The sequence below is a fragment of the Alosa pseudoharengus genome, unplaced genomic scaffold, assembly GCF_046254945.1.
Source record: "Alosa pseudoharengus isolate Yale_2024_CS ecotype anadromous, Long Island Sound unplaced genomic scaffold, YU_APseudo_1.1 YU_APseudo_1.1_scf_22, whole genome shotgun sequence".
Taxonomy (NCBI): Eukaryota; Metazoa; Chordata; class Actinopteri; order Clupeiformes; family Clupeidae; genus Alosa; species Alosa pseudoharengus.
Genome location: NW_027468680.1, coordinates 8,505,258 through 8,518,693, shown reverse-complemented (window position 1 = coordinate 8,518,693; position 13,436 = coordinate 8,505,258). Strand labels below are relative to the sequence as shown.

At 38.7% G+C, this 13,436-nt stretch overlaps 1 protein-coding gene across 1 annotated transcript; it reads left to right on the top strand.

The window, feature by feature from the left end:
- The first annotated feature begins 976 nt into the window (after positions 1–976).
- On the top strand, positions 977–8,379 carry gnmt (glycine N-methyltransferase). The gene is made up of 6 exons (XM_076300416.1): positions 977–1,329; positions 4,398–4,525; positions 4,612–4,725; positions 5,510–5,652; positions 5,939–6,057; positions 6,885–8,379. Exons 1-6 carry the CDS (start codon positions 1,121–1,123, stop codon positions 7,054–7,056), a joined length of 885 nt encoding a protein of 294 aa, XP_076156531.1. The 5' UTR covers positions 977–1,120; the 3' UTR covers positions 7,057–8,379.
- The last annotated feature ends 5,057 nt before the right edge of the window (positions 8,380–13,436 follow it).

Genomic DNA, 13,436 nt, shown 5'->3' with positions numbered 1-13,436 from the left:
TAAACAAATACAGCAGTGTATGTAGCTCATAAATCTCTAAAATAACATTCATGTTACAAAGCCAGACTGTATACACTCAGAGATAACTTACAATGAGGGCAACTTAATTTACTGACTAATTCACAAACTATTGGGAATAAACCAAAGCACAGAAGCTTTAACAATGCATTTGTATGAAAATGAACAATCTGAACAGTCTGGATACGTGTGCAATTCAAACAAAGGCAGCTCTTTGCCCTACACTTCGATTGTTATGGGCTACTGAAACACAAAATCAGAGGAGGTGTGTGTGTGTGTGTGTGGGTAGGCTGAGGACATTATCCATTAAATCTTGTGTCCTTGTAGGTTCTGCTTTGGCCTGGATGGCACTGGTTCCGCCTGATTCTATCTGCACTCCTTCACCTCCGCTCACTGGAGTGGCGGATCCTGCCTTGCAACCCTCCACCAATCAGAGCAAGAGGTGGTGTCAGTCCTCAGCCAAGACTGGACAAGGGTGGAGAAAAAGCCGCAAGAAAGATTTGACCCAGATTTGTGAGGAGTGTGCATAAAAAAATTAATTGGCTACATTCAAATTGCAGAAATCAATGCTAGCCTGCAATAACAGGCTTACTGAAATATTATGCCAAAGTTAAACATTTGTTATTTAAACTAATGTTTTCAAACCGGCAATTTTAGACGGTACAAAGTCTATGCCAGATTGCTAAAATGTTTGATTAGAGATGCACATTGTTTAATAGGCCTAATTTGATTTACTAATTGCATCCAAGAGTAGCCTATAGGTCAAAATTAAGTAGGCCTACACACAAAACAATCAATCACATCAACCACAGTTGCCGCTTTAAGGACTGCAAAGCTTTTCTACGTCATGGTATGAACAGGTGGGTGAATCGAAAACGTCAGCTTACTTGATGGCCAATGAAGTCCTAGGCGTGGATACAATCTAGCCTTTGATTGGTTCAAAGTTTTGCCTGGAAATCCTGGTAACCATCTTTGGCAGGGCAAAAGTATATATTGTAACGGTGGCGATTCATGATGACAAAGTGTTTCTGCGGATGAATAGAAGTACGTGAAAGCTGTCTTTAGACACATTTCTAAAGCATTAGCTCCAGTTTTCAGCAGAATGAGCGTCGACAGTGTTTTTCGTACGCGTTCTCTTGGTGTGGGTGTAGTCGGACTTCCAGATCAGTATGCTGATGGGAAAGCAGCAAAAGTGTGGCAGCTTTACATAGGAGACACGAGAAAGAGAACAGAAGAATACAAAAGTTGGGTCGTGGCTTTGCTGAGAAAGCATGGTTGTCAAAGGATCCTGGATGTAGCCTGTGGAACAGGGTATGTCAAGAATTCCCTGACACTTACAATCCAAACAAGTTAGTTAATCGTACGCAGAGGTAAGGCTAGGTTTTCAGTCACTGTTAACGTCACCTCTTGTGTTAAACGAGACTTGGTGGAACACGTAAGTAGTTGACTGTTGCAGCTCCTTTCATGCATCAAACGAATGGCAAACCTAGCAGTAGGCTAAACCAACATGGTGTTTTGTGTTCTGACATTCAGTAGCTTAACCTTAGCGTTTCTTCTTTGTCCCCAGCCAAACTGACGTTTTTTGTGGTGGTTGTCCATGACAAACCTGCTGGTTACCGTTTAGTTACACCAGTGCTGATCGAACTGCAGATAATTGTCTCCTGAAGCAACAGGTTAGGGATGTAGATGTAAACATGACATCCTTTTTTTTTTACATTACCCCTCTATTTAGTCATTGCATTCAATTTGATGGCGAAAACATTCTTTGCTTCTCACAGGTTCATGGTCAATGGGAAGTCCATGCCATATGTGATTTAAGCCCATGCTATGTGACTGTATAGCATGGTGTTAGGCTACACTGGTAAACGTTCTCTCGCATGTGTGTTCATGAGGGTTGCATCATGTCTACTCCACCCCCATGTGGCTGACGGACGAGTTAAAATGCAGTCGTCATGCCGTTAGGGTAGAGCAGGATGTTTACCTTGCCATCGGCAGGCTATTTGTTCTAGCTTGGTATAACCAGACCCATATCACTAACCAGCTGGATGGCAGCTAGGGTATAGGTGGGCGGATCCAGGCAGAGTCCTACTTTGGTTCTCATTGATTTCATTTAGGTAAACATTCCGATTTCTGCACAGGTGTGTGCAGGCCACCATGTGTGTCGTTAAATCACGCAGTGTGGTGCTGCACAGATGGAGGTTAATATTTAGACGCGTTTCATGCGTAATTATTGTTTGTTTGAAATGTCGCAAATTGCCATCGTGTTTTGTTGCCAGCAACCCTTGTTAATTGTGATTACACAAAGGACTGAATAGAGGAGACACACACACCACACACACAGACAGATGTGTTGATGTGCAGGGTTGATCCACTCAGCATTGTGTGCATTGTATACACTTTCTTCCCTGGTACTATGTATTGCAAAAACCTTATCCTCAATTTAGGCCTACTCTAAAATGTACCATATTTTTTCCATGTTAGTAGGTCACTGCAACATGATCTGCTTACTGGCTTGTTTATGAATGCCTTAGCATACTGAATTGTTTGCGCATACTGAAAATGTGCCTTATGCGGAGGCAGAATTGATTCTGAACATTAAACAAGGCAAAAAATAAGTTTTTAGGTGTATTCTCTGATCACAAAAGCATGTATCAGAATATTTGACACCAGTGAATATACTGGTCCACCAGAATATACTGGAATATACCAGTCTACTCCACCAAGTGTCCTTTTTTTTCATTCTTTCTTATCCTTGGGTATTAATCATTTGGCTTTTATAGTCTTTTAATTTATGTTTGTTTTACCTATTTAAACGTATCTTTTTAACTTATCTTGTCTATGTATCTTCAAGGCATTGATTCTGCCTTTCCTGCTCTAACCTGTAAAGCACTTTGGGTCAACTGTCGTTCATTTAAATGTGCTATACAAATAAAATGACTTGTCTTGACTTGACTTGTTATTTAACCCTTTCCACTAAGCACATTGACATTTCTACACTCTCACGGGTGATCATTTACATATTGACTTAGGGATGATCATGTTTCATCACAACACATTAAAAAATAGATCTGCATCATGGTCTTAACTACAGAGATTTCAAGGGATTGTTTTGTAGTAACAGCTCTGGCCTTTAAGGGTTGTAAATTTATATGCAGTGCAGAGAGCAGGAGACCTCATGGCTTTTGTGAAGCCAAAATGGGGGTGTAGAAATCCACCTGCTGCAAAGATTATGGAGGCTAATTGCTCAAAGGTTAAAAGATCGATCAAATTGTGAGGTAATCACACGTTTTGCCTGAAGAAGACACAGCAGGGTCTAAATGTTGCCTTTTGTATATTAAATATATGGGAGTCAAAGGCAGTGTTGCGGACATATCTTTTCATTTGAGTAAGTTTCTTTTGTCCTGCACCTGCCAGAAGGTGGGATGTGCACACAATACATTTTTTGCTGCATTCACACATGTATACTTCAGTCCAATCAATCTTCCCCAGGCTCCTCTTCTCCTTGCTGTGCTATTTTTCTCCCTGGCCCCAGTATGTTGACATGTTCACCCTTTGCTAATAATAACCTCCTAGGCTGCTGTTGGGCAGTTGCAAGTGGCAGCCGTCCTGTATCTGGTTCAAAAAATGTCGATGGTCACACCCATCCTGAGTTTAGAAAGAATCCACTTGGATGAAGTGGCTGCTTTTAAACCCTCTGAAGTCTGAGACCTAAGTTTATCTGTGCCTCAACATTTTTGTACAATCCCCCCCCCCCCTTATCTAAAAAATTATGAAGAGTTTAACTAGTAAAACAGTAGCCTCCAGCTTACTAAGTGAATTTGGCTCTGTTTATTCCTCACCACCTCACTTGGGTTACAGTTTGAATTTGATTTTGCCATGCCATGCATATTATCAAATAACAAATGACAAAAATGTAGTTGTCAATGTAGTGGACTTCGGTGCAAATAAATGTTTTACAATTCCAATTATGTTTTGTTATTGCAATGGTTAGTATTGATGACTGAATAATGGCCCAAAGTAATGGTTAACTGTCCGTTATATACCTTAATCATTATATATCGATATCATAATCAGGTATTGTACAGCGTCCTTGAACTTTTAATTGTACAGTATTCTCTGTGTCTGTGCTTCTGTCTGTTTGTAATGTATAATATTCATGAGCCTTTGTACAGTGTCCTTGACTGATTTAAAAGGTGCTTATAAATAACATGTATTATTATTATCTTAGCAGATAATAGTAGATTAACAGTACATTTTTCTCTAGTATTAATTTGCCAAGGCTATTTCATAGTGAAGCATTGTTCACAGCTTGTCCAAGAGTTTATTTATTTTATAGTTTTCATCTTGACATGTCTTCTTCTCCTTCTTGTTCTGTCCAGAGTGGACTCCATCATGTTGGTGGAGGAGGGATTCAACATGGTGAGTGTGGATGCCAGTGACAAAATGCTGAAATATGCCCTAAAAGAGAGATGGGACAGAAGAAGGGAACCAGCATTTGACCAATGGGGTAAGAGAGCTATACACTAATAATCAATACCTGTCTCAACTCTGAGTTTGGCACATACAACATTGATCATGTTGAAATTATTGCAGTTATCGATGAGGCAAACTGGCTCACGTTGAAGGAGGATGTTCAGAAGCCAGGCGATGGATTTGATGCGGTCATCTGCTTGGGAAACTCATTTGCTCATCTGCCAGATTTTAAAGGTAAGTAGGAGGGAATGAAGGATTCAGAGATGACCACTGATCTTTAAAATGAGTGATAATCTTGAGTAAGCTGAAATGTCCCGATATGCATACTGTTTTGTAGGGTTCCCATGCATAGATGAGAGACAGATGGGAACTCATACTTTTATTTTGAAGTGGTATTTTAGATGAGAACACAATGTCTGAGGAGGCTTTCACTTTAGGCTTCTTTGGCAAGACCTCACAAATTGTTACCAGTGGAAACACTGTTTTTACCATTTTTGTGTATTATTGGTAATAGATGTGGTATTACAGTGGTAGCTAAATGACACTAACATTTTCAGTTAGTTATCCAAAGTAAATATACATTTCGATTCAGACATGTGGAAGTCAGTCATTAATCTAACTTCCAGTAAACAGTTAATTTAATGTTGATGTTCTCAAGGGTGTCAATATGTGTTTGAAAATGCTACAACACTAGTGCAAGTGGGGATGTTTAGGTGACGATACTTTCAAATGACAGTCTTGTTATTTAAGTGTCTTATCATGTTGGGCACTAAAATTATGCTTGACCTGTATGCTAAGTGGGATGTGTGATAAGTTACCCCGTAAGCACCTGAAAGTCTCCCAGGTAATTAAGGACAATGACATGTTATCATCAACGTAACATGTATTTATTTATCTATCTATTATTTATTTATTTATAAATAACAATATCAATGGAGGAAGTGCCTAGATGTCTGCATAGAGTCTATCGCCTAATTGTGTGTGTGTGTGTGTGTGTGTGTGACTTTTGTATGTATAGGGGATCAGAGTGATCAAAAACTGGCCCTTCACAACATTGCAAGTATGGTGAAGCCAGGGGGCATCCTGATCATTGACCACCGTAACTATGACTACATTCTAAAGACTGGAAACGCACCTCAGGGAAAGAATATCTATTACCAGGTAATACTTCTTTAACGTTAGCATCAACCCAGGGTAGACAGAAGTAGTGATGCACTTGTCCCCAATCTGCTTGGAGTGTTTTGAATGAGCTAAAACTGCATGTTGCTCCTTTAAATTACCTTTCATGTTTTATTAGTTGTAGACAGAAGCAAATTGTTCAAATAGTATTTCTATCTATAAGGCTCTGGGTACACCTAAAGAATATTTGTGTTCTAAATCTAATTTGGAAGCCCAGGTGGGAGAGAACCATTATGGTTTGATTTCAACTGAGTGATGTCTCTTTCAGAGTGACCTCAAGCAGGACATTGCCACGTCTGTGCTCTGGGTGAACAGCAAACCCCACATGATCACACTGGACTACACTCTGCAGTATCAGGAGGGAGACGCCGAGGAGGTTCAGACAAGGTACTGTAACACAAACCAAAATATTGGGACCCATCATAAGCCATGGTGTTCATAATTAACTCTTGATTTGATAAGTAATTTTAATATCATCTAAGTCAATTTTGACAACAGATATGGTGCACATCGGTATAAATTGTCCTAATGTGGGACACTGCCTAATGTGGGACACCTACGTTCCAGTGAGTGTGGCTCTTTCCCAAACTAACGAATGTCAGTGAAACTATAGGAAAGCCAAAGCTGTAGGGCCCTGTGATCAAAATGCGGATGTGGATTCCTATTTGTACTGAATGATTGGACAGGCTCTTTCACATTAAAGTTTAAAACACATATCGTGCAAACTTGTCACCTTTTGGCCAAATAACCTGTAAATATGGCATTCACATGAATCCTGTAGATCTGGAGGGGAAAAAACATATACTGGTGTACAGTTAAGAACAAAGAATTATTCATACCCCTGGCAAATATTGATTTTGTTGATTTTCTCTTGACCAATATGTTTGTTCAGACTGAAAATGACACTGCCATGTTTCTACCACATTGTCTTGCAACCTTTTGGCATGTGGCAGTGTCATTTTCAGTCAGAACAAACATATTGATAAAGAGAAAATCAACATTAAATCAAGATTTACCAGGGGTATGAATACAGTAGTTTTGTTCTTATATATATATATATATATATATATATATATATATATATATATATATTATATTATATATATATATTATATTATATATATATATATATATATACACATATATACATGTATACACACACACTACTGTTCAAAAGTACACCCCAAACAGCTGTTTTTGTTTTGTTTTTCTAGTAAATTCCGTCTGTCCTATTACCCTCACCGTCTGGAAAGTTTCAAGGAGCTGCTTAAGGGTGCCTTCGCTGGAAAGTGTGAGCATGATGTCTATGGTGACTTCAAGCCCTACAAACCTGACCAGCCCTCTACACCATGCTATTTTATTCATGTTCTCAAGAGGACAGCCTAGAACCAACCGAATGTATGTGGCGAAGCAAGCTATTCAGGCTTCCGGTCGACTTCCACAATGCCTTTTTATATACCCACATGGGAATCAAAGATGATTCATCAATGGTGGATCTTCCTAAAACTTCAAAACAAACTAAACCAAAAAGGTCTTAATCGTGGCTTTTAAGTAGAGCAGTGCATTCTGTGATTTGGCCGAGTTCTTTGTCCTTTTTGTAGATTTTGTCCCTTGCTTCATGTTGTAAGCTCAGCCTCTTCCACAGTTAAAAAGAATTCTGTGTTGTACCTTTGCTTTTACAATATGTTCTGTTAATTGTTGGTGAATCGTGAATTATCAAAAGTGCCCCTCTGTCTTTGGGGGACCAGCTTCTACCTATTCTTTGAGTTCACCATTTTTATCTTTATAATAATAATTTAGAACTTGAGGTCCAAGTTATTTTCTCTGTCTTAAGGATGGAGCATGAGTTACCAAAACGGCACCTAAGTATAATTATACGCAAGCAAAAGTTAGAACTGTATTGGCCAACCTGGCTTTTTTTAGGTTAAAGCCTATCAGGTCTGAAAATGTAGGCTAATATTCATTATTCAATTTAATTGGGTTGAATCTTAGCTCCATCTATGATTCTTTATTCGTTGAACAAACAAAAATATGGTATGTATTTTTCACATAATTTGTGGTTTTCCAGATGCAGTGCACTGTCTTGTTACACTTTTTAATTTGTGTTTTGTATAGAAAACATGATACTCCTGGAGTTCATCTGATCTTACACAGTCATAAGTTGTTGGCCATTGCATTGCACAAAAGTAAAATAGATATGAACGTTAAGCAAAAGCATCCTAACAGCATGAGCACTACTTCTTAGTTTGTATGTTTCTCCCAGCTTGTAAAGCATAATTGTCTGTTGTAAAAAACTGTGATAACAGTTGTGGCATTAACGTTTTACATTACTTCTATTTTTTTTTTACATAAGACATTTCAAGCAGCATTTCAATACAAATTAGACTTAGGCCAGAAATGCCAATACTGTGTCCCAACAGTACTGTTATAATAGACTATTCACTATCAATATATTGATCAGTGATATCCTTGAAAATAGTTAGAAGTGATTGGGGAGAAATGGCAGCTTTGAAAGTAGTATTGTTATGCATGTTCTTTTGTATTTTTTCTATTAGAATCTCTTATGCTTCTATGAGTTGTTTTTTTGTTTTTTTTAAAGATTTTTCCTTTCAGAGTCTTAAATGATGTCATTTCATAATATAATGGTGTAAGCAGTTAGAGTATTTGTCATCTCTTCAATGCAGCCATTATTAAAATTGACTGTTTCAATTCAAAGTGTGAACTATTCTTTTCATGGCATTTTATGTCTCAAATAACTGAAATAACTTAATGCAAGTATGTCATTGCTGCAAAATGCTGAAGTAGAGTGGTGTTATTCTATGTATACCCCATCAATACATCCTGTACCACTATGGGGCTGAAGCATCATAAACTTGTGAACAGTGAACCTGCCAACCACCAGTTAAGGACGTCATTATTACAGAAATTCTTATACAAAGATTAACCCATGATCCATTTTGATAAAAAATGTAAAGTCACCTCATGCCTAACAAAAGTGTCAAAGCTTGTAAGATAGTAAGCCCCTCTTGGACCCTTTGGTTGAAAATTGGGGTTAATTATTGTCTTATTAAAGTCTGAAGAGTATTCCAGAGCATTCTTTAAACCGCTGATTTGTGGGAGACTGGCAAATTGACCAGTGGCAGTGGGCAGGGCTGCCTATGTATTACAATGGTCGTAGCATAGTGGGTAAGGAGCTGGGCTAGCGTGTACTATGGTAATAATTATTAATATACATTATTAATATTTATACCAAAATGGATTCATAATAATAATAACAATTAAAAAGTTGAAATAGTGAAAATAATGAGTTTTATGTTAACAAAACCATACGTAGGCAAACTCTAACTCTGTTAGAGAATTTATTAATTAAATAATCATTATTTAGTTAAATAAGCGTAAACAAGAATTAAGTGTGAGTCTCAACTCAGATGAGTCAGTTGCCAGAAAAGTTGTGTGCCCTTGAGCAAGGCACTTATCCCTGAGTTGCTCTGGGGAGACTGGCCCTTGTAATAATTGACATGAGTCGCTCTAAATAAACCTGTCAAACAAATGAATAAGTAAGTTAAACTTTGATTAGATGAGGATATGAGAATGGTGTGAGATGGTGAGAGAATGATTGCCTGTTGATGCTAACTATCAATAACCACATTGCATTCTTCCCTTAGGGTTGTAATGGTACACAAAAATCATGGTTCGGTGTGTACCTCAGTTTTTAAGTCATGGTTTGGTTTATTTTCAGTACAGTAAGCCTGTAGGCACTGCTAACCTAACATTCACTGACTATACAGTATTTTTGTTGTGCAATGGGAATAGTATTTTTAAAAGGTGTCAACTGATTTTTGGTGTTAATTGACTAAACTGACATATGGTCCGCTACTTAGTAAGGTTTGTGAGGGAAAACATGGTCCGCAAGCAAAAAAGTGTACCGTTGAATACTGTTAAAGATGGCATTCCTACATGCGGTATGCATCTGTATTGAACCTAACATCCTGTACTTCGGTACGAATATGTGTATCTTTACACCTTTACTCCCTTTCATACTCCTGGAGAAATATGTTGATTTGCTGGAATTGATTAAAGCTGCAGTTGGCAAGTCTGACAGATTTAGGAGACTTAGCCAAAATTTTGAATGTTTACAACTCTCATGCCCCTCCCCTGCTACCACCGAGCACCCTCTCATCGAGTTTGTGCTCGTCAGTGCGCACCAGACTGCGATTGACAGTCAGATTTCACACAGCTCTGCTCTGATTGGACCAGAAGAACCGGGAGCTGTGGATTTTTGCAATACCAATAACAAGCTCTAGGTGGAAGTAGAAGTGTGGTTTTTTTTTTAAACCGGCTGATTTATGTTGTTCTGTCGGAGCATAGTGTCGGTTTCAGTGAATATGCTGAAAAACATCTTGCCAACTGCAGCTTTAGATGCCATTTTACCATTAACTGGACCAGGATTTCTACGCCCCATGAATGTCATAAACAGCTAGAGGAATGTGATGTGCAATTGAATTTTTTTTTTCTTTTTTATTGGAATTTGTAAAACGGGTGCCAAAATCTTGGCCAAATATATACAAAATATATGATTAAAGAGTTTATCCACCCACCCCTCCCCCAGCCCTCACCACATACATCCCCAGCCCTCACCACATACATCCCCAGCCCTCACCACATACATCCCCACCCCTGTCTCCGTACACTGCCCATCCTTTTCCATCCACCCCAATACATCCACAACAATCCTCAATTGAACAAATTTTTAACAAAAAAGTGCATTGAATTAGAATAACTGGTTTGCACACATTGCCTCAAAATTACATGATGTTATTGCAGAAATTTCTTCTTCAAATATACACAGGAGAGATGTTCAATTCCTAGTGCTATAGGTAGGGCATTTTACACAGCAGTCAATCAACAACCAAGCCAATTTATCAACAAAAACAAAATCACTAACAGAATATGTTTTTGCGGGGCAAAAAATGTCAGTAACAGAACAGTCTTTGACTTTTCATTTATCTGTGTTTCTTAAAGGAGAATTCCGGTGTGATATTGACCTAAAGTGTGTTGAAACATGATAACGAGTGTGAACGTATGTCTCATAGCCCATCTTGACTTGTCCCCTGCACTCCAAAATCTGGCGCTAGTTAGCCGATGCTACCAACAGCTTTTTCAATGGTGGTGTTTCGGCATCGGGCTAGCCATGCAAATAAATCACTGTTTTACACCATTTACGAGGCTCAATGTATCTCCACACTTCATTGGTAGACTTCCGAGGGCCCTGACATTTAAAACGAGACATTGAGAACTTTAAAAAAAAGCACTAGTAGTTTACTTACAAGACGATTTATACAGACAGTATCTTCACAAGTTTAGCGTTTGCAGCCATCTTGAATTTAGTCACGATAAGTCGAGCGACGAGTAAGAATGAACAGGTATGATAAGGGATCAGATTCCAAAAATAATTCTGTGGAAATGCATGGATTCCAGTTGCTGCTACTGGAAGAAACTGGAATCCATGCATTTCCACTGAATTATTTTCAACACACACAATATCACACCGGAATTCTCCTTTAAAATAATGCTTGGGTCGGATCTTCTAAAAGAACAAGGGCAAACTGACTAAATAACTGATTTAAACTGTTGGGTTGGCCCTGGACTAAACAGATTTTTTGGTACAAAACTCTGATGTACACAAAGTGATCTACTCACAGTAAAGGGGAATTCCGGCCATTTTTCACATAGATCTCTAATCATAATCATGTGTAGCAATGTAGCAGCCTGCTCTAGCTGTTGGCTGCAGCAAGAAACAGAGATCTATGAGAAAAAATGGCCAGAATTCTCTTTTACACATGGGCGCTGACATGACTGGTGCACTCTGCTTTCAAAGTTAATTACATTCAAATTCCATTATTTTCAATACACCTCCGCGCACCAGCGTCAAATTCTGCCACCTCCACTGTGTCGATTATGATTCAGATCTATTTTTGTCTTCGCCGATCACTAAAATCCATTGTCATTTGAATGCTTATCAGTTAAATATTTCAGCGTGGTTATAGGTGAAAAAAATGGCACAGGACTCATTTTGGCGTTTATATGTGGAGTGCTATAGGCAGGGGCGAATTGGGGCGAACTGGGGGTAAAAGTGCTATAGGCAGGGGCGAACTGGGGGTAAAAGCGGAACTGATTACCAAGGCCCCAAGGGGGGAGAGGGCCCTTGAAAAGTCTGGAATATTTGCATGAGGGGGGGACATGGGGGCCCATCAGGACTGCCTATGCATAGGGCCCAGGATCTTGTGCTACGCCCCTGGCTATATGGCTATATGAATGCTCAAGGACAAGAGAACTCCTCAAGGAAACAGGCAACATATCTCATTTCCACTATGGTAGCCAGGTTTTATGGCTGGAGATTTCATGGAGGATAAATCAGCTAAATAGGCCATCATCTTAAAGGTACCATAGTTTTGTAGGTACTGTACTCAATTATAAAATGACCATGATAAGCCATGAAGATTAAGTAAACACGTTAAGTTGAGCTGCTGGCTTCTCTGACAATGCTACAGCCAGCATATTCCTGAAATTTCTCATTCTGGGTTGGAGTGAATTTGTTTTGGCCCTTTGAGATATTGTATGGTTTTGCCACCCTCTACTGTTCATTTTCCAGTACCATTTTGACACTCCGGGGTGCCAGAATTTAAACATCTTTCACACTCACCACTAGCCTGACGAGACAGACCCACATGTAGGGTCTGGGGACTCACCATTTGCAGTGCTCAGTCCGAGGGGCAGGATAATCGGTTGTCTTTCAAATTCCCTCTACATGCAATAGGATAGCGCTACAACTCATGAGTCATGCGTTTTCCCACCAGTGGAGCTAGTTGACTAGTTCAAACTTTTGCCAACTTAAAAAAAGCTTAACTCATGTCACGCTGTTTTCAAACAGCAACATCCATCTTCTTTGTTTTCAACACAGTAAAAACAGAAGTGTTAATTTTACTCTTTAAGAGTTGAATTTAACTCTGTGTCAGATAACATTTGGTCCCACCCTAAACTAGTGTAAAATTTACTCTGTAGCCAGTGTAAGATTTTCAGAGTTAATTCTACTCAATATTGTGTAAAAATCAACAATGACCTGTGTAAAAATATTTAACACTGTAGTCGAATTACACTGTTAAGAGTAATGTGATTACACTTTATAGAGTTAATTTAACTACAAATTTACTTTTAAAAAAACACACTTTAAAGTGTAATAATATTTACTTTTAATTTCTCTACAGTGTTATTTTTAATGTAAATCTTATGATGTGGTGTTACTGAATTACAATAATGAACTAATATCTAATGAAAAGAGAAAAACAAAAACACAAGATGACAGCACCAGCATTTATTGTAAATATGTGAATTCACATTGCAAACACATTGCCCTCTTGCTTTGTCTATAAAAACAAAAATAAATATAGCTGCAAGCAGCAATGCGGGGGCCTAGCAGAGCGCTATAGAGCAGAGCGCAGAGCAAGCACTCAGCAGCAAGAGGACAAATTACACCAACGTCTTTGTGCGTTCTCACAATCAGCTACCATGTCCCTCTACCAAGTTTGGACTTCATACACCAAAGTGTTGCTGAGATGTGAGCTCACTTTCTTTATTACAGCCCCCCTAGAGGCCAAATAAGACCACTTTCCTTCATGTCCTCACAATCAGCTAATATGTCCCTGTACCAAATTTGGACTTCATACACCAAAGTGTTGCTGAGATACGAGCTCATTTCCTGTATTACA

Coding starts and splice junctions, on each gene's coding strand:
- gnmt (XM_076300416.1), top strand. CDS start 1,121: ATGAGCGTCGACAGTGTTTTTCGTACGCGTTCTCTTGGTGTGGGTGTA. Junction 4,526..4,611: donor ACCAGCATTTGACCAATGGG/GTAAGAGAGCTA, acceptor AAATTATTGCAG/TTATCGATGAGGCAAACTGG. Junction 4,726..5,509: donor TCATCTGCCAGATTTTAAAG/GTAAGTAGGAGG, acceptor TTGTATGTATAG/GGGATCAGAGTGATCAAAAA.